Genomic DNA, 22,040 nt, shown 5'->3' with positions numbered 1-22,040 from the left:
TGTCACGATGCAATGTATGATGGAATGATTACAATGCAAGCTTTTATCGTGGTTTCTTAAGGTGCCTTTGTCAAAGGTGGATCAATGAAGTCAAGGTACAGACCAAACTGAATTAACAACAGTCCATTTAATGGGAAGTTGGATAAGTCTGACAGAGTCAGCATGGTTTTATGAAGTTGAAATATTTCTGACAAATGTAGTAGAGTTCTTTGATGAGGTATCAGCCAGAATAGATAGAGGAGAATTAGTCAATGTTGTATTTTTGGATTTTCAAAAGGTATTTGATAAGGTGCCACATTAAAGGCTGTTACACAAGATAGGAGCTCAAGGCTTTGGAGGGATCTCATGGTATTGGAGGTAATATTCTGCTGTGGATAGAGGATTGGCTAACTAACAGGAAACAGCGAGTAGCGATAAGAGGGTCTCTCTCAGGTTGGGGGGCAGTAACCAGTGGAGTGCCACAGGGATCAGTACTGGGACCGCCGCTCTTCACAATATATATTCATGATGTGGAGGAAGTAACAGAGTGTACTGGGGCTAAATTTGCAGATGATGCAAAGGTGGGAGGAAAGCTGGTTGGAAGGCGGATATAAATAGTTTAAAGCGAGATATCGAGAGGTTAAGTGGATGGGCAGAAAATTGGCAAATAGAGTTCAATGTGAGAAAATGTGGGATTGTTCATTTTGGATGAAAGAATGAGAATGTGGATTATTATTTAAAAGGAGAGAGACTGCAGAAAGTTGTAGCACAAAGGCACTTGGGGTCCTTGTTTATGAAACCCAGAAAGCTAGCATATAGGGACAGAAGGTAATAGGGAAGGCAAATGGAATGCTAGCTTTTATTTCAGGGGGTTTGGAGTATAAAAGTAAAGAGGTGTTGCTGCAATTGTACAAGGTACTAGTGGTGCCGCATTTAAACTACTGTGTACATTTTGGTCCCCTTATTTAAGGAAAGATATATTATTATTGGAAGCCGTACGGAGGAGGTTTACTGGGATGATCCCGGGTATGGAGGGACTGCCAAATGAGGAAAGATTAAACAGGTTGGCTCAGTACTCCTGGGAGTTCAGAATAATGGCAGGTGATATGGGTGAAAATATCAGATTCTTGGGGGGTTAGATGGGGCAAATGTTGGGAGGATGTTTCCACTCAAGGGAGAGTGTAGGATATAGTCGCAGAACAAGGGATGCTCATTTAAGATGGATTTTAGGAAGATGTTCTCTCACAGAGTGGTGACTCTTTCAAATTCATTCCCCCAGGAAGCTGGGGAGGCCGCATCAAGGCTGAGATCGATAGGTTATTAAATAGCAGGGGAATTAAGGGTTACGAGAGAGGGCAGGAAGGTCGACTTAGTGAGTGTTAGATCAGCCATGGTCTTATTAAATGGTGGAGCAGGCACAAAGGGCTGAATTGTCTACCCTGTTCCTATTTGTCTACCCCTCTTCCTATTTGTTACGATCTCGTACAAACAGGAGAAAGAAATAAAATGGTCCGCTGGGAGGATGAGATGAAGCAAAGTTAGAGGGGGGTAGTGTGGTACATTACTGTGCTCCAAAATTCTATGTAATCAGATGAACAGTGTGAGGATCTGAATGGCCTGCTCCTCTTCTTCTGATCCTATACTCCTATCTTAGGGGTGTGCCATTGTTAACACCAGGTGAGGAGTAATGAGCTGACTCACCTTTTATTCAATCTCTCGGTGGTCACACAAAGGTTTGGTTAAAACTCTTTCACCCCATGGATCCCTTTTCCAGTCCAAATGTATTTACCTTTTAACAATCAAACAAGGTTTTATGAGTCACAGGAAAGATTAACAGCGGGATTCTCCGCCAGCAGGATTCCGCGTTGTGCTGGCAGCTCACCCACGCATGCAGGTTTCCCGGCAGCATGGGATGGCCACAATGGGAAATCCCATTGATAGGAGGCAGGAACAGAGAATCCCGCTGCCGGCGAGGGCAGGCTGTCCAGGAAAACGCTGTTGGACCGGAGAATCCTGCTCTAAGTTTATTAGTTACTGAAGCCTGAGGAAAAATAACAAACAATATCACGCACACATATCAGAACTTAGAAAGTTAAGAGTCCAAATAAAAGTCAAAAGAATATAAGGTAAACCGTTGCAGGGAGGGGAGGTTGCCTTCGGAAAACCCCAGCCTATGTGCATGGACTAATGCATCTTTAGTTAGACAATGGTGAAACTCCCTGTGTGTTTCAGCAAGTGTAGTCATGAATGGGAAATTGGTCATTGGATTGACAAGAGCTTGGGGATGAGGGTACTTCGTAAGCCCTTAATTTTTATTCAATGCAGGAACCACTTGGTATAATCTAGAATGACTTTTGAGTCTGCCTTGTTTCCAGGTAACCATTTGTTTGTGAACTCCACCATGTCCGATCTAGTGGTAGGCCTCATCCTGTTGGCTGGCTCCCTAGTGGTTCTCTGCACATGCCTGGTACTGATTGTCAAGCTGCTGAATGCCATGCTGAGAGGACAGGTTGCTAAAGCCATCAAACGTATCATTAATACTGGTGAGTCACTGACTGCAGTTAAGAGCAATGTTGCTCTCTTTGTCGTAAAGAATCTTAGCAGACATAAAGTTTGATGAAACAATAATGTGGGTTATTTATTTGAAGATAACCCTATATATATAGATAGAGTTAACTGTGAGGCTAATTACAGAACAGCTAACCTCTACAGTTGCTGCTAGCAGACTAACTATAACTCATGGGACTACTACCTCATATCCTGTGCCAGTGGTAGTAGTTTGGTGCAGTTTAAGACATGCTCCCTTAAAGGTACATATCATTTTACAACAACATAAGGAGCGGTTTCCCCACTATAACTCTTAGTGACTTCAATGGATTGCTCGTGTCAGGCAAACAGTTAACACCAACACTTAAATGTTGCAATTTCTTCTGAGCAGAAGTGTAGCAAGCCTAGTTTAAAGTGAAGTAAACACAGGAAATGTTCAGCAGATTAGACACCACATGAAACATAGAGTTGACATTTCAGATCATCGAACCTTCATCCATTGGGTCATAGTCCTGAAATATTAACTCTACCATGCCCCTGCCACAGATGACTGGCTTCCCAAGTGCTTCCAGCAGTTTCTGCTTTTAATTCAGATTTACATCATTTATGATACTTTATTCTTTGCTTGTTAGACCTGAACTCAGCGTATTGCAGTTCAGCATCTTACGCAAAACATGCACATTTTGACCATGAACCGATCCAAAAATACCCATAAGAAGCCTCATAGGTAAGACTCCAAAAGCATGGTTTTTGGCCAATTTAAATCTCAAGTGTCAGTTCTCAATGCCGGGTTGGTGGGAATTTGGCTGATTTTGCAATCCAGCTCTTGGTCTGTGACATTGCAGGTAGCAGATGAGGAATATATCAGCCACAATAGAATGTTGGAGCAGACTCGATAGGCCAAATGGCCTAATTCTGCCCCAAATCGTATGAACTTATTTACAGCAGTGAGAGCTAAACATCTAGTTCTGTAGAAGAGTCATGTGGCCTCGAAACATAACTCCGTCTCGCTCTGTCTCACGTCTCGCTTTCTCTCTCCACTGGTGCCGCCAGACTTACTGAGCTTTTCCACCATTTTCTGAGGTTTCTCCCCAAATGTCCTATCACTCCTTCTGATATTGGCTGTAGATTTCTTTTGTATGTCTAGTGTGCTGGCCTCTCGCTAAGCACTAACATTGCCTGTATTTGGGGAGTGTGAAGTTGTTTGTCAAATGGATAGCATGGCCGTTTGCATCATTCTCGAAAACTCCAAAAGAAGTCAAACCTGGGAAGACATCAATATCCACGTCAATGCAAGAGTTCAGCAAAGGGTCTCATCCTATCAAAGGTACAGGCAGAAGTTGAACTTCAATGAATAGGGATGTGGTGGTATGATTTGCATAGCTGTCTGCCATTGGTGCAGAACACCGGCTTACCATTGGCCCTGGTCGGTCATGTGCCTCTCGACCGATTGGTTGAGACCAGTCATGTGACGGCACTCCGATTGGTCGAGAGGCTGAGTTAACTACGCCTCCATACCGAGGTATAAATAGTCAGAACGCCCGGTGGTCGTCCATTTATTGTAGGCGACCGCAGGGCTAAGTTCTAGCTTATTAAAGCCTAACTTTTGTACAGCAACTCGTCTCGCGTTCAATTGATGGCTCAATTTAATAAGCTAGATTTTTGAAGATGGAGTTCCGGATCAAGCCCGAATGCCTCCGCATCAGCCCGCAAACTCCGAACTCTGCAGAAATGTTTCAACATTGGCTGGCATGTCTCGAAGGATACCTGGAGTCTGCAACCAGCCCCCCCACCATGGCACAGAAGCTTCACATCCTCCACTCCAGCGTGGGCACAGCAGCCTACGCGATGATCAAGGAAGAGAAAGATTACGATGCCGCCATGCTTAAGCTGAATGGACAATTTCTTAAACCAGTCAACAGAGTATTCGCCCGACATCTGCTGGCCACCACACAACAGCTCCCCGGTGAGTCATTAGACCAATTTTACCAGGCTCTCGCTATCCTGGGGAGGAATTGCTCCTGCCTCCAAGTTTCAGCCACGGAGCACATGGAACTGCTGATCAGAGATGCTTACGTGGCTGGGATGCAGTCCCCCGCTATCCGCCAGCGGATGCTGGAGAAAGACGACCTCAGCTTAACTGAGGCAAGGACTCTCTCCACCTCCCTAGAGGTCGCCGATTTAAACGCCCGCACCTATGTCCCCAGCCGCGCTGCACCACCCTGGGCCTCCTGGCACGCTTCCCCACCGCCATCCGCCACTCCCGACCTCCCTCAGGCCTGCGCCGCGGGACGCCCCGACAAGTCCACGGAGCCCCGCTGCTATTTTTGTGGATTCACGAAACACCCTCGCTGCGCTGCCCAGACCGCTCCGCCCTCTGTAAGAGCTGCGGGAAGAAGGGCCACTTCTCCTCCGTCTGCCAGGCCAAAACGGTTGCTGCTGTTCTGCGCAGTGACCGGGGATCCCCCCCTCCAGGCCCTTGCTGGCCCCTCCAGTACGCCACGCCGATCTCTCCCCCGGGCCCTTGCGCCCGGCCTGCGTGCCTCTCTTTCTCCTCCGGGCCCTTCCGGGCCCCTCCAGTACGCCGCGCCGAACTCTCCCCCCCCACCCCCGGGCCCCTGCGCCCGGCCTGCGCGCCTCTCTCTCTCCTCCGGGCCCTCCCGGGCCCCTCCAGGACGCAGCGCCAATCTCTCCCTCCCGCCCCCGGGCCCCTGCGCCTGGCCTGTGTGCTTCTCTCTCTCCTCCATGCCCTTCTTGGCTCCTCCAGCGCACAGTGCAACTCTCCACTCGCCGCCCCCGGGCCCCTGCGCCTGGCCTGTGCGCCTCTCTGCCCCGCTCCCAGCCGCTCCGGTCGGCTCGCCGGCACATCTAACTCCGCCCCCCTCAACCACGAGAGCCCCACTGGCGCCGCCATCTTGGGGCGCCGACTCCACGTGCGGGTCCTGGACGCCGCCACCTTGGGGCGCCAACCCCACGTGCGGATCCTGGGCGCCGCCATCTTGGGACCCCGACTCCACGTGCGGGTCCTGGGCGCCGCCATCTTGGGGCCCCGACTCCACGTGCGGGTCCTGGGCGCCGCCATCTTGGGATCCCGACTCCATGTGCGGATCCTGGGCACCACCTTCCGGGACTGGCACGCAAGGTTCCTCCAGCACCTACTCGGACGACGACGACGAATATGGATTTTCTCCACGGCTCGCGGCCATTCAGCTCAACCAGTCACGTCCACGCACGCTCGCCAAAACGACAACGCTGATCCACCTCAACGGCCACAAGACGGGCTGCCTGCTGGACTCCGGGAGCACGGAAAGCTTCGTTCTCCCTGCCACGGTAAGACGCTGCGCGCTCCCTGTCCATCCTGTAAAACACAAAATCGGGTTAGCCTCAGGTTCGCACTCCGTCCGCATCACCGGGTGCTGCATCGCGGACCTCACGGTCCAAGGGAAGGTTTTTAAAAATTATAAACTCCTTGTCCTCCCTGACCTTTGCGCACCGGCACTCCTAGGAGTGGACTTCCAGTGCAACCTGCAGAGCTTGACCTTCCAATTCGGCGGCCATATACCCCCCCTCACTGTCTGCAGCCTCACGTCCCTCAAAGTGGACCCCCCCTCCTTGTTTGCTAATCTCACCCCCGATTGCAAACCCATCACGACACGGAGCAGACGGTACAGCGCCCAGGTCCGGTCCTTCATCAGGTCCGAGGTCCAGAGGCTGCTGACGGAAGGGGTCATCGAGGCCAGCAACAGCCCCTGGCGAGCCCAAGTGCTGGTGGTCCGGACTGGGGAGAAAAACCGGATGGTCATCGACTATAGCTAGACCATCAACCGGTTTACGCAACTGGACGCGTATCCTCTACCCCGTATTTCCGCCATGGTAAACGATATCGCGAAATACAAAGTCTTCTCCACTGTGGACCTTAAGTCCGCTTACCACCAGCTCCCCCTCCGCATGAGTGACCGCAAATACACCGCGTTTGAGGCAGATGTGCGCCTCTACCACTTCCTTAGGGTTCCATTTGGTGTCACAAATGGGGTCTCGGTCTTCCAACGGGAGATGGACCGAATGGTCGATAAGTACGGATTACGGGCTACCTTCCCGTATCTTGATAATGTCACCATCTGCGGCCACGATCAGCAGGACCATGACGCCAACCTCCAGAAATTCCTCCAAACCGCAAAACTCCTTAACCTCACATACAATAAGGATAAGTGCGTGTTTAGCACCGACCGTCTAGCCATCCTCGGCTACGTAGTGCGTAAAGGAGTGATAGGCCCCGACCCCGAACGCATGCGCCCCCTGATGGAACTCCCTCTCCCCAATACCCTCAAATCCCTCAAACGCTGCCTGGGTTTCTTCGCTTACTACGCCCAATGGGTTCCCAACTACGCTGACAAGGCCCATCCCCTCATTCAAACCATGACCTTCCCGCCGTCGACAGAGGCCTGCCAGGCCTTTAGCCGCATCAAAGCGGACATCGCAAAGGCCACGATGCGCGCCATCAATGAGTCCCTCCCCTTCCAGGTCGAGAGCGACGCATCAGAAGTAGCTCTGGCGGCCACCCTGAACCAAGCGGGCAGACCCGTGGCCTTCTTCTCCAGAACCCTCCAGGCTTTCGAACTCCACGACCCCTCTGTGGGAAAGGAAGCCCAGGCCATAGTCGAAGCTGTGCGACATTGGAGGCACTATTTGGCCGGCAGGAGGTTTACCCTCCTCACAGACCAACGGTCAGTAGCCTTCATGTTTGATAATGCACAAAGGGGCAAGATTAAGAATGACAAGATCTTACGGTGGCGGATCGAGTTGTCCACGTACAACTATGAGATCTTGTATCGTCCTGGGAAGCCCAATGTGCCTCCTGATGCCCTGTCCCGTGGTACCTGCGCCAGCGCGCAGATAGACCACCTCCGCTCCCTCCACGCGGACCTCTGCCATCCAGCGGTGACCCGTCTCTACCATTTCATTAAGGCCCGCAACCTGCCTTTCTCCATCGCGGAAGTCAGGACAGTAACCCGTGACTGCCACATCTGCGCAGATTGCAAACCGCACTTCTACCGCCCTGAGCGCGCACACCTGATCAAAGCATCCCACCCCTTCGAACATTTCAGCATTGACTTCAAGGGCCCCCTTCCCTCTAACAACCGCAACATTTACTTCCTGGCGGTAATCGACGAATTCTCCCGCTTCCCCTTTGCCATTCCCTGCCCCGACATGACCACATCGACCGTCATTAAGGCCCTCCTCTCCATCTTCTCCCTGTTCGGCTACCCCGCGTACATACACAGCGATTGGGGGTCCTCATTTATGAGCGACGGGCTGCATCAATTCCTGCTCAACAGGGGCATTGCCTCTAGCAGGACGACCAGCTATAACCCCCGGGGTAACGGACAGGTCGAGCGGGAGAATGGTACCATCTGGAAGACCATACTACTGGCCCTCCGGTCCAGAGATCTCCCTATTACCCGATGGCAAGAGGTTATCCCCGATGCCCTACATTCTATCCGCTCACTCCTCTGTACCGGAACAAATCAGACACCTCATGTCTTCTTGTCTTCCCCAGGAAGTCGTCCTCCGGATCCCCTCTCCCGACGTGGCTGGTCACCCCCGGACCCATCTTGCTCCGGAAGCATGTGCGGGTGCACAAGTCTGACCCGTTGGTGGAACAAGTCCAGTTACTCCACGCTAACCCGCAGTATGCGTATGTGGAGTACCCCGACGGTCAGCAGGACACGGTCTCCCTCCGGGACCTGGCACCCGCCGGCGTGCGGCCTTTCCCCCCTTCACCACAGACCCCCCCTGTTTTTTCCCCCCAGCGCTCCACCCAGGCCACCCCTTCCCCATCCATGGCGTCTCCACAGCCAACTTGGGTGACGGAGACTGTTCAAGGACCATCGCTCCCGGATTCCAGGACGTCAACGGAACCATCACCATCGGCTGAACCGACGTCACCTACTCCACTGCGGCGGTCTGCCAGAAGGTCATGGGCCACGAAAAGACTGATCGAATCGATTTAAATTACAACAGCTCCATGGACTTCGTTGGGACTTTGTGTACTATTGTTAATTGTCTGGGCCAGTGGGAAGCCAAAAATGTAATAAAAGAAAAGAAGAGAAAATGTTTGTTCTCTCTCCCTTCCCGGCTGCTACTCATACCACCAGTTTACTCCCCCCCCCACCCCCCCGCCCCACCCCCCCGCCCCGGCTCTCGTTGATACCCCCGGCTTCTTTCTCCGCAAGGGGTGAATAGATATAGATATAGAACAGTACAGTACAGAACAGGCCCTTCGGCCCTCGATGTTGTGCCGAGCAATGATCACCCTACCAAACCCACGTATCCACCCTATACCCGTAACCCAACAACTCCCCCCCTTAACCTTACTATTAGGACACTACGGGCAATTTAGCATGGCCAATCCACCTAACTCACACATCTTTGGACTGTGGGAGGAAACCGGAGCACCCGGAGGAAACCCACGCACACACGGGGAGGACGTGCAGACTCCACACAGACAGTGACCCAGCCGGGAATCGAACCTGGGACCCTGGAGCTGTGAAGCATTTATGCTAACCACCATGCTACCGTGCTGCCCACCGGTCCCAGGTGGTGGTATGATTTGCATAGCTGTCTGCCATTGGTGCAGAACACCGGCTTACCATCGGCCCTGGTCGGTCATGTGCCTCTCGACCGATTGGTTGAGACCAGTCATGTGACGGCTCTCCGATTGGTTGAGAGGCTGAGTTAACCACACCTCCATACCGAGGCATAAATAGTCAGAACGCCCGGCGGTCGTCCATTTATTGTAGTCGACTGCAGAGCTAAGTTCTAGCTTATTAAAGCCTAACGTTTGTACAGCAACTCGTCCCGCGTTCAATTGATGGCTCATCAAGGGACAAAAGTCACAAAGGAGAACAAGTAATACTCCAATCATTACATATAAAGTGATTGTAATTGTGACAATCTGTGCATAGTAAGCATAATGAAGGGTTAACAATTTACCGTAACTACATCCAACCACTAGATGGCGATCAAGCAATACACGGGGATCATGCGATATTCTTGATTCGGGAGTAGGTTGTTAGGCAAGATAGTGAATGGACATGTTATCAGGAGCTCTGTATTTAGAATCATAGTTTTAGTCAATCTGTTATCTTTTATATCTTAGCAAGCAAGTCAAATCTATTTAGTTGTAGTGTTAATAAATTAACTTTGTTCAATACATCGCTTGATGTTCTTTGTGAGACACTACACTTCGAAGCCATCCTTATTCAGAAATCAAAGAACATCACAAGATACCAGGAGTGGGCATCATAAGGTACCTGGTGTGCATGCTAAAGATAAGTAGGAAGGTGCGGAAAGAAAAGAGAAGTGTGCAAGACATTTCTGTGGAACAAAACTTAGAAAACATTTTTAACCAGAGTCTGACTCTGACAACGCTGAAGCAAATCCCAGTCAAAGCGAGATATAAGGTCTGCAAACTCGAAGTTAAAGAGAAAAAAATTCCAATTAAATTTGAGATTGTTGAACGAAAGATCATCATTACTTGGTGTTCAAGCATGTGAGATTCCGCAGCTTGTAAAACACATTTACAGTTCGGGCAGGATTTCATCCAATTGCAATGGCTAGATTGAGGTGATTATTCAGAAATTTCCTCACGTCTTTTATGGTATGGGAACACTACCATTTGAATTGAAAATCCAGTTAAAAGCAAATGCCAAACCAGTAATTCATCCACCTAGGAAGATACCAGCTCCTTTGAGGGAACTTGAACGTATGCAGCAGTTGGGGATAATCACCAAAGTGGAAGAACCAACTAACTGGGCCAGTTCAATGGTTTGTGTGAAGAAAGCCAATGGTGGCCTGAGAATCTGTATTGATATCAAGGATTTGAATCAGAATAATAAACGGAAACACTACCAGATTTCTAAAAGAGAGGAAATTACTAGTGAAATGTCAGGTGCCACGATTTTTACCAAGCTAGACGCTTCCAGGGGTTTCTGGCAACTAAAATTAGATAACGCAAGTTATGAAAAATCTGTACATTTAACACACCATATGGGAGATACTCTTTCAACAGAATGTCTTTCGGGATTATTTCAGCTTCTGAAATCTTTCATCGGGCTATGAAACAGATGGTCGAAGGTATCACGCGTGTATGTGGATGAATAATCATTTGGTCATCAAATGAAGAGGAACATAATGCACAACTTCTGCAAGTCATGAACATAGAACATAGAACAGTACAGCGCATTGAAAAGTTTGATCTCAAACTGAACAGAGCCAAATTCCACTTTGGCATCTCCAGCCTAATTTTCTTGGTTGATCAGCTCAAGGAATCCAGCCAGACAGTGGCAAGATAGCAGCCATCACCAGAATGTCAGTTCCAAAATGCAAAAAGGCAGTCCTGAGGATGCTAGGTTTTGTCAAGTTTTGGGGAAAACTTGGCATCATGCACCATGGCACGAAGACAGCTTATCCAAAAGAATGGGACCTTCAATTGGTCTGATGAACACAACAGAGAGTGGTCTGATCTGAAATGAGCACTCACTACAGCACATATTCTGTCGTTCTTTGATCCCAAAAGCAGTACAAAGATCTCAACAGATGCCAGCAAAGAGAGCTTCAGTGCAGTGCTGTTCCAAAAGACAAGCGAAAGGCTATGGTGATCAGTTGCATATGCCTCGAGAGCGATGACACCAACCGAGCAGTGCTATGCGCAAATTGAAAAGGAGTGTTTGGGTCTACTCACGGGTATGGACAAATTCCATAACTGCGTGTATGGGTTACCCACGTTCACAGTTGAAACGGATCATCGTCCTCTCATCTCAATTATAAAAAAGAATTTAAACGACATGTCTCTACGACTACAGAGAATGGTCATGAAACTTCAAAGGTACGATTTTGAGTTAGTCGACACGCCAGGAAAGGAGATAGTTGTAGCTAATGCACTATCGCGTGCAACCGATTATCCAGGGGCGACGGACATCGTACAGATCTTTGAAGCTCAAGTGACCCTCATTGAAGAGAACCTAGCTGTGACTGATGACAAGTTGAAATTAATCAAAGAGGAAACAAGTAAGGATGAAACTATCCAACGAGTTTTTAAATACATGTGGGATGGTTGGCCCAAAGGAACTTGTTCCAACTATCAAAATATACGAACAGAAGTCAATTGGTTCCTGCTCAGGCAAAATCATATCATAATACCGACTTCTTTACGACAAATGATCCTCAGCAAGGTGCATGAAAGCCAACTGGGGATGGAAAAATGTAAAAGAAGAGCTCGTGAGTCCATGTACTGGCCGGGAATCAACAACGACATCAGCAACCTAGTTGCACAATGTGAAATATGTCTGAAGATCCAGTTCCATCAACAGAAGGAAGAACTGAATATGCACAAAGTTGTCACAACTCAGTGGCTGAAAGTAGAAATTGATCTGTTTTTCTTCCAAGGCAGTGAATACTTGTTAGTCATTGACTATTTTTCGAGGCAGTCATCAAGGCTACGAAAAAAATCTTTGCTAGGCATGGCATCCCATTCACAGTAATGAGTGACAATGGACCTTGTTTTGTTAGCATTGAATGGACTGAGTTTTCCAGACAGTATGACTTCCAGCATGTAACCTCAGCCTGCTTCATCCACAATCTAATGGAAAGGCTGAGAAGGGAGTGTATATTACCAAGAAGTTACGAAAGAAAGCTTGGGATTCAAACAGCGACCCAAACTTAGCTCTGTTAAGCTACAGAACATACCACTTGTGACAGGATACTCACCGGCACAGTTGTTGATGAATCGAAAGATACGCACCATGTTATCATGTCTTACAACAAATCCTGAAAACGAAGACGCAATCAAAAAAATCAAACAGAACAAAAGGAAACAACAGAAGTACAATGATAGAACAGCAAAAAAATCTATCACTGCTAGAACAAGGTGATATTTTCAGAGTACAACTTGCAAATGGATGGTCGAGCATGGCAAATGCCATATGTCAGGCGGCTCCACATTCCTATGTTGTAGTAGTGGAAGAGGGTTCTATGTTAAGGAGAAACTGCAGAGCACTTCTTTTTTTAAAATAAATTTAGAGTCCCAATTCATTTTCCAATTAATAGGCAATTTAGCGTGGCCAATCCACCTACCCGGCACATCTTTGGGGTGTGGGGAAAAAACCCACGCAAACACAGGCAGAAGGTGTTCGCCCCACAACCCAAAGATGTGCCGGTTAGGTGGGTTGGCCACGCTAAATTGACCCTTAATTGGAAAAATTAATTGGGCACTCTAAATTTTTTTTAAAAGCAAGTCGAATCTATTTAGTTGTAGTGTTGATAAATTAGCTTTGTTCAGTTCATCGCTTGATGTTCTTTGTGAGACAGACTTCAAAGCCATCCTCATTCAAAAATCAAAAAATATCACAGTAATTGTATCCAAAAGAGCAGAATGTTGCTCTATACAATAACCAGAGCAATTCAAGCCAAGCATTCCAGCAGCCCCACGTGGTTAGCACAACCGCCTCACGGCGCTGAGGTCCCAGGTTCGATCCCGGCTCTGGGTCACTGTCCGTGTGGAGTTTACACATTCTCCCCGTGTCTGCGTGGGTTTCGCCCCCACAACCCAAAAAAAAAAATGTGCAGAGTAGGTGGATTGGCCACGCTAAATTGCCCCTTAATAGAAAAAATAATTGGGTAACCTAAATTTAAAAAAAAAAATCAATGCCATATCTGTAGGATAACAAGAAATCCAGGTTATCATACTAACCTGGACATTCTGGTGTCAAAATTAATAACTCAGCAGTAATATGTAAAATAGCCTGAAAATGGGTCACAAGAGATCCCTACCTAACACTGTCACTGGGTCAATATACTGGAACTCCCTACCTAACAGAGTGAGTGAAGCCTATCACTACAGTGAGTGCAGTAGTAAATGAGTGAAGCCTATCACCACAGTGGGTGCAGTGGTAAATGAGTGAAGCCTATCACCACAGTGAATGCAGTGTTAAGTTAGTGAAGCCGAACACCACAGTGAATGCAGTGTTAAGTTAGTGAAGCCTATCACCACAGTGAATGCAGTGTTAAGTTAGTGAAGCCGAACACCACAGTTAGTGCAGCATCACCACCTTCTCAAGGGCAAAAGGGATGCACAATAAATGACAGTCTTGCCAGTGACACCCACATCTCAAAGCATGAATATAAAAACATTCTATTGTGGAAGATTATCACCTCACGCAAGGACCAATAACATACTGAGAAGAAACAAATTCTACATTGCTGATTTACAATTGAGGCTAGCTGGCTTGGATGTACAGAAATTTCCAGATATTGCCAATGGCAACCAAATAGTTATTGAGGCTCATCATCATCTGATGGGTGTCTATCAGATAGTGACAACCTATGAAATAACTCAGGGAAGTGTTGATGTCCTGAAGGATAGCAGATAGAACAGATTTCAATGCCATGTACCTTGTTTTATTTCAGATTTCCCATATCCTTTTGGTTGGTTGGCAGGATACCTTGCCATGTTCGTGGGAGCTGGCATTACGTTTGTGGTTCAAAGCAGTTCAGTGTTTACTTCGGCTATCACTCCCCTCATCGGTAAGTTCACAAGCAACTAGAAGCCATGCCATTCTGGTGGCCAATCCACAAACTGTAGTAAGAATCATGGAATTACAACCTGGAAGGAGGCCATTGGGCCCACTGTTTCTGTGTCGGTTCTTTGATTGAGCTTTATTAGAGCTCGTTACACCCCCCCCCAGTGTTCTTCCTATCCAAGCATATATCAGATTCCCTTTTGACAGTTACCATTGAATCTGCTTCTGCCATCCTTTCAAGCAATGCATCCCAGATCATAACAAAACATTGCTTTGAAAAAGGTCTCCTGATCTTTCCCTAATTCATTCAAACCTGTGTCCGTCCATTACCTACCCTCCTGTGGAAACAGTGGTCGGGATTTCTGTTGCGAGTCCGCCTCACTACTGCTGCTAGTGAGGACGGAGAGCTTGTCGCTCAGCCAAACCTTCCATTGACTGCAGCGGGATAGGAGAATCCCACTTTGGTGAACGAATGGAGAATCCTGCCCAGTTTCTCTTTACTTACTCCCTACAAACATTTTGGAATTGTGAGTACCTATTTGAAATGTCCTATTAACCGTCTCTGTTCTCAGGAGAACAATCCCAGCTGCTCCAGTCTCTCCATGTAACAGGTCATTCATCATTTGTCTCATTCTGTAAATTTCCTCTTCATCCCCTCCAAGGCCTTCACATTCTTCCTGCCCAGTATTTGACACAAAATCTGTTAATGCCTAAATTGTGATTTAAAACAATTTACCTTCTTTGCTTCCATACTTTTGTACTCTATCGGGTGAATTTTGGATTTGGAGGTAAGCAGGGGTGGAAAGTAGCAGAAAACAAAGTTTAGGACAGTTCCCCAAAATTCCAGTGCTCCAGGCGTGTTTACCAGTGGTGGGCTACCACAGAAATCGACAACCTGATTAGTAGAGGGGGTGAGGCAATCAAGATAATAAAGGCCTCAATTAAGGGCCATTTTCTGTTTATGAAAGTGATGCAAATTGCCATCACATGGGCCCACCTGCTCGGTCTGGAGTCTGGCAATGCTTCGGAGGCAGCCACTTAGAAGGATATCATAGGACCATTAGAGACTGCTTCAAATCCTAGCATCAGAGAGACACAAGGGTTCAAAAGGATGTGATCATGGCCAAACACATTTATGTTACCCCCAAGCTGAGGATCCTCATGATTTTGGGCCTTGTTTTTGAATGCTCCCACTGGATCCTTTCATGGGAGTCTCAATTCTGAGGCCTCCCATTTCCATAGCAGCACTTAACCGTTCCCAGTGGCACTGTTGGGTAACCATTTCATCATGCCCTCTGATTGGCCTCCCTGACTCTGTGTGATGGCCATTGGCCCAAAGTGGATGGCAAACTCCAAGGCACCCTGTTAATTGGCCATCCCTTTAAATCATAGATGTGGGTGAACCACTGGCACAGGCAGACTTGGGAGCTGGAAATAAATCTGGGGCGGGATTCTCCGACCCCCCGGGGATTCGGCGGGGACGGGAATCGCACACGCCGATCGCGGGCCCCCCGCGGCGATTCTTCGGCCCGCAATGGGCCGAAGTCCCGCCGCTGACAGGCCTCTCCCGCCAGCGTGGATTAAACCACCTACCTGACCGGCGGGATTGGCGACGCGGGCGGGCTCCGGGGTCCTGGGGGGGTGCGCGGGGCGATCTGACCCAGGGGGGGTGCCCCCACAGTGGGGGCACTCTTTTTCTTCTGCCTTTGCCATGGTCTTCACCATGGCAGAGGCAGAAGAGACCCCCTCCCCTGCGCATGCGCCGGTATGACGTCAGCAGCTGCTGACGCTCCGGCACATGCGCGGATTTACGCCAGCCGGCGAAGTCCTTTCGACCCCGGCTGGCGTGGCACCAAAGGCCGTTCACGCCAGCCGGTGGAGTGGAAACCACTCCGGCGCGAGCCTAGCCCCTCAATGTGAGGGCTTGGCCCCTAAAGGTGCGGAGAATTCCGTACCCTTGGGGCGGCCCAACGCCGGAGTGGTTCACGCCACTCCGACACGCCTGGACCCCCTGCCCCGCTGGGTAGGGGAGAATCCGGCCCTGAAGCTCGTGAGCTTTATAAATCTGGAAAATTCTGGCCTATGCCTTGATTTGTGAAACGTAGAGTACTGATTTGATAGCCTTATCAACTTGTCCTGCCATCTTCAAAGATTTATGTATGAATTCATGTTTCCCGATTCCTTCTATCTTTAAAATTGTAGCAGATTAATTATTATAGTAGCATTGGGCTGACGGTGACATAGTGGTAATGTCACTGCATCTGTCATCCTATGGCCCAGGGGTATGTCTCCAGGGATATGGGTTCAAATCCCACCATGGCAGCTGGGGGAATTGAAATTCAATTAATGAATAAATATGGAATTAAAGTCTAGTCTCAGTAAATGATGACCGTGAAACCATGAATGATTATTGTAAAAGACTAAAGCCCTTTAGAGAAGGAAATCTGTCACCATAACTGGACAGAGGTTGACTCTTAACTGCCCTCTGAAATGGCCGAGGAAGATACTCAGTTCAAGGGCAATTAAGGATGGATGGGCAACAACTACTGGCCTTTTTAGTGATGCCCACAACCCATGAACAAAGAAAGAGGTATTTTGGACAGAATTCTACAGTCCCTAGTTGCCGGGCTGAAGGCAGGGAGTGGCCAATGGAATAATGGGGTGCTATGTCGGTTGGGGGAAGTTTCAAAGTGGTGGGCTCTGAGGCAGATTAGCTGTCTGATAAGTTAACACAACTTCTGGCACATGGAGTGATTGGCAGCTTGATGAAGACAGCCTTCCTGCAGGAACCTAGAGGGCCATCATAGCCAGAGGTCTCCATGGACACAAGCAGGAGCCTCAGGCAGGAAAGTCAGTTCGCCATGATCCCAACAACCATTGCAACGACTACCTCCCCCACCTCCCCACCATCCCAATATTTTAAACCTTTGTTTTTGGGGAGATGCTGGTGATAATTTCCCTGGGCTAGTAATACAGAGGCATATAACTTAAGCTTCTGAGGGCACGGATTCAAATCCCCCACCATGGCAGCTGGTGGAATTTAAATTCAAATGAACTGAAAAAGAAAACCTGGAATTCGTGATGGTAACCTGCATGTAGCCATCATCGATTGTCATAAGAACCCATTTTGTTCATCGATGTCCTTTAGGGAAGGAAATCTGCCATCTCTACCTGGACTGGCCTACATCTCCAGATCCACAGCTTAACTGCCCTCAGAATGGCCAACCAAGCCACTCAGCTCAAACAGCATCTAAGGAGAGGGAGTCGGCCATTTAAATCTATGATGAGGTGAAGAGTTGTGAATCTTTGCAATTCTCTACCTCCGAGGGTTGTTGATGCTCAGTTGTTGAATTTCTTCAGGATATAAGGCAATAGATTTTTGATCACTAAGGGACTGAAGGGGTTTTGGGATAGGTTGGGAAAATAGATTTGAGGTAAAAGTTCAGCCATGATCAGCCTGGTGGAGCATGCTTAAGGAATCTTATGGCTTGTTCCTGCTTTTATTTCTCATGGTCCCAATTTCTTATCGAGGAAAGAGAATGAAATGATGAGGTAAAGGTAGGAAAAATGGCCTTCTGAGGATAATGGATGTCAATGAACAGCATCCAGAGCTGGGATTTTCAGGAAGCTAACCCTTGGGAGATTACAAAGGCATCCCAACAGACCTTTGGTGTTTGCCACAGGATTCTGAGGCACCTGAGTCATAAAAGGCTGGGACAATTTAACATTCACAGGTTTGGGAGATGGTTTGATCTTCCTGAGAGTGATTGATTCCACACTTTTGAAGGACTTTGAAATTTAACCCCCTCCCTGGCCCATCTGGAATCCAGGAAAGCAAGGAATTTCCTTGGACACAGCGAGGACATCAGTGACTAATTAGAACCATAGAATTTACAATGCAGAAGGAGGCCATTCAGCCTATCGAGTCTACACCAGCCCCTGAAAGAGCACTTACCTAAGTCCATACCTCCACCCTACCCCGCAACCCAGCAACCCCACCTAATGTTTAGACACTATGGGGAAATTCTGCGTGACCAATCCACCTCAGCCGCACATCTTTGGACTGTGGGAGGAAACCGCAGCACCCGGAAGAAACCCACGCAGACAAGGGGTGAATGGACTCCGCACAAACAGTGACCCAAGCCGGGAATCGAACCCAGGTCCTGGGTGCTGTGAAGCAACAGTGCTAACCACTACCGTGCCACCCGATGATACCATAGATTTCATAGAATTTACAGTGCAGAAGGAGGCCATTCGGCCCATCGAGTCTGCACCAGCTCCTGGAAAGAGCACCCGACCCAAGCCCATACCCCCATCCCATCCCCATAAGCCAGCAACCCCACCCAACACTAAGGGCTATTTTGGACACTAAGGGCAATTTAGTATGGCCAATCCACCTAACCCGCACATCTTTGGACTGTGGGAGGAAACTGGAGCACCCAGAGGAAACCCACGCAGACATGGGGAGAATGTGCAGACTCGACACAGACATTGACCCAAGCCAGGAATCAAACCTGGGACCCTGGAGCTGTGAAGCAATTGTGCTAACCACTATGCTAACGTGCGGCCCAAATTATTCTACATTCCTCCATTACTTCTAAAAGAGAATCACAAAGGTGCTGGGAGGAAGTCAGTTCCCTGTCATAATGGATCCTAAATGAAATCTTCCATCTGTCCTCTTAGAATTTCATTGGACAGTCAGTAAAACTCTAGTGGCAAATCTTGACTTCAAATCTTAAATCATTGGGCAGCTAGACTTCTTAGCTTGGATATTTTAAAACTTGAGATAAGCTAAGAATTGTTCTATGTACTGTTTTGACATTTGGCATTGCGTTTCATTGGTCTTGATGCGTTCTTTCATGTTGTTTAGGTATTGGGGTGATCAGTATTGAAAGGGCCTATCCTTTGACCTTAGGGTCCAACATTGGCACCACCACCACCGCAATCTTGGCAGCTTTGGCTAGCCCAGGTGACATGTTACCAAGTGCATTCCAGGTAAAAACCAAACCATTTGTCGGTAAGTTATAGCTATTTGCAACTGATAATGAACACAAATGCCCAACACGGTAGCACAGTGGTTAGCACTATGGCTTCACAGCTCCAGGGTTCCAGGTTCGATTTCCGTCTTGGGTCACTGTCTGTGTGGAGTCTGCACGTTCTCCCCGTGTCTCTGTGGGTTTCCTCCGGGTGCTCCGGTTTCCTCCCACAAGTCCCGAAAGACGTGCTGTTAGGTGAATTGGACATTCTGAATTCTCCCTCAGTGTACCCGAACAGGCGCCGGAATGTGGCAACTTGGGGTTTTTCACTGTAACTTCATTGCAGTGTTAATGTAAGCCTACTTGTGACAATAAAGATTATTATTATAAATGCTTCTACCTTTTCCTACCTTTATCCTTGCTTCTTTCATGGAGGTGCTTGACTGGGCTGGGCCATGGCTGTATGGAGCACTGGCAGCCCTTTGGCACCTCATCCAAGTGCCCGTCTTTCACAAGCGCCCATGTCCAATGCACCTCAGTAGATATTGAACCATGGAGGCCCGTCACCTCATGTCCCAACACATATACTTTCCAGCAGATGCCATTAGATGATAATGAGGAACAGAAACCTCAGTTAACTTTAACTCTCCTGAGTTAAAGAGGGCCGAGGACAATTATAGCTCCTTTCTTTTTCATTGGCTGAGGCAGCGAACGCAGGCCAGGCTGAGGGCAGAATGTGAGACCTTCGCTGACTCACTGACTTTTCTGATGTTTGCTCGCATATCCAAACTGACCAATTAGCTTTGACAAAGAGTCATTCAGACTCGAAACGTTAGCTCCCATTTCTCTCCACAAATGCTGTCAGACCTGCTGAGATTTTTCAGTATTTTCTGTTTTTGTTTGTGACCAATTATAAGGGATCAGCTGATGTATAAAATCATGCAGTTGAACAAGTCAAGCAAGCTGATTAGTCCAGTGAAAGGATGCAGAGTGGCATTGAAAATGGACAACCAATGGAGGCAAGTGATTTGCTATCGAGGCGACTTTTAATGCCTTCAGGTCTGTTCACATGAAGCTGTGAAATCTAGGCAGCAAGCTACACACTGGTAGCTGTGGCACATATGAACATATGAATTGGGCCATTCGGCCCATCAAGCCTGCTCTGCCATTCAGTAAGATCATGGATGATCTGATTGTGGCCTCAACTCCACATTCCTGCCGACCCCCCAAAACCTTTGACTCCCTTGAGAGTCAAACATTTCTCTACCTCAGCCTTAAAAATATTCAATGACCCTGCATCCACCACTGTCAGGGAAAGTTCCAAAGAATCACGACCCTGTGAGAGAAAAAGATTTCTTCTCATCTCCGTCTCAGATGGGAGATTTTAAAACTGTGACCCCTAGTTTTAGTCTCGCTGCTAGGGGAACCGCCCTCTCAGCATCCAGTGAAGTCCCTTCAGAATCTTGCATGTTTCAATAGTATCGCCACTCATCTTTCTGAACTCCAATGGATAACTTCTGGCACATGGAGGCCCAACCTTTCAATCCTTTCCTCATATTGCAATCATCCCAATCAGTCACGTGAACCTTCAGTCAGTAGCACTCTCCTCAAGTCTTTAAATGAAACAAAATTCGACCCCGGGCAGGTTTCTCCGTCTGTTTATGGCAGCGGGATTTCCGCTCCTGCTGCAGTGAATGGGATATTTGGCTGAGTGTCAAATTCTCCGTCCTCATCAGTGGTGGGAGCGTGGTGGGCCCTCAACGGAGAATCTCGACAGATTAATACAGACTGATTCTTCACTACCATTGTATCCAGAGTTCTAGAAGACAAGCTAAACAGACCATAATCATTCCCAACCAGCATTTTGTGGGCGGGCTCCTCCGTTCTGGCATCTGGCCAATGGGATTTCCCATTGTGGCCATTCCACACCTTCGGGAAACCCACAGGCGTGGGTGCGCTGCCAGCGAAGTGGAGGATCCTGCTGATGGAGAATCCCGCAATTTACACCAGAAATGGGAACTTGTCAAAATGTTAATTGGCTTCTTATACTTTCAGCGTTTGCAGTCTTTCTTCATCCCGAAAAGGATTTTGCATAGTGTTCAGTTCGAGGTATCTTTGTCTGATTGGTGAGGCGCACCTAATTACTGTCAAACTCTTTCTCTTCACAGATCGCCCTTTCCCATTTCTTTTTCAATATTGCTGGGATTATATTGTGGTACCCATTTCCAATCACTCGCTTCCCCATCCGCATGGCAAAGACCTTGGGAGAACGAACTGCCAACTACCGCTGGTTTGCTGTTTTATATCTGATCATCTGCTTCCTTCTGCTCCCCTCGCTTATCTTTGGCCTCTCCATGGCTGGTTGGCAGGTTCTTATCGGAGTGGGTGCTCCCTTTGTGGGCATCCTTGTCTTCATAGGCATCATTAACATCTTGCAAACGCGCAGGCCCAGCTATCTGCCCAAAATACTGCGGTCGTGGAACTTCCTCCCGGATTGGATGCACTCCTTGAAGCCAATGGACCATGTCATAACTAACGCTGCCCTGTGCTGCACGGACCATTGCATTTGTTCTGACAAGTCGGAGCCCCGGGAAGGTGCGAGATGCAGTGAGAAATCTCCACAGATGAAGATGAAAACCGCCTGCGAAAACCCAGCCATCGCCTACTTGGAGGAGATTCCAGTTGGGGCCTCATCTCCCATATTAAACAGGTTGCCTGTGCTCGATGTCACGAAGCTGTAGCACCAGATCAAGTTGTCTCTCACTCCCTTAACATTTTTCAAAGCTTGCAGAGTCCTTACTTCTTCCCCTTGCCCACACCCGCACCAAAATCCTCCAAGTCCAGCCCCCAAGGTCTCCCTAACCCGGATAGTGAAAGTATGTTTCTGAGAGCCTTTAGGAGCTATTTTCCCTTTGGATTAGGATGGTGTGAAAAGATATTTCTGGAAGTGACTGTTAAA

At 48.2% G+C, this 22,040-nt stretch overlaps 1 protein-coding gene across 1 annotated transcript in view; it reads left to right on the top strand.

Moving 5' to 3' along the window:
• The window catches only part of LOC119964257 (sodium-dependent phosphate transport protein 2A-like), a 56,333-nt gene extending 34,511 nt beyond the window's left edge, over positions 1 to 21,822 (top strand). Inside the window, exons 8-11 of the mRNA XM_038793536.1 lie at positions 2,355 to 2,522; positions 13,993 to 14,109; positions 18,976 to 19,100; positions 21,250 to 21,822. Coding sequence (XP_038649464.1) covers positions 2,355 to 2,522; positions 13,993 to 14,109; positions 18,976 to 19,100; positions 21,250 to 21,822 — 983 coding nt within the window. The remainder of the gene's footprint in view (positions 1 to 2,354; positions 2,523 to 13,992; positions 14,110 to 18,975; positions 19,101 to 21,249) is intronic.
• The last annotated feature ends 218 nt before the right edge of the window (positions 21,823 to 22,040 follow it).

Source organism: Scyliorhinus canicula, chromosome 4 (genome assembly GCF_902713615.1).
Source record: "Scyliorhinus canicula chromosome 4, sScyCan1.1, whole genome shotgun sequence".
NCBI classification, from domain to species: Eukaryota; Metazoa; Chordata; class Chondrichthyes; order Carcharhiniformes; family Scyliorhinidae; genus Scyliorhinus; species Scyliorhinus canicula.
The sequence above is the reverse complement of the archived record's forward strand: the minus strand, read 5'-3'. Positions and strand labels throughout refer to the sequence as shown.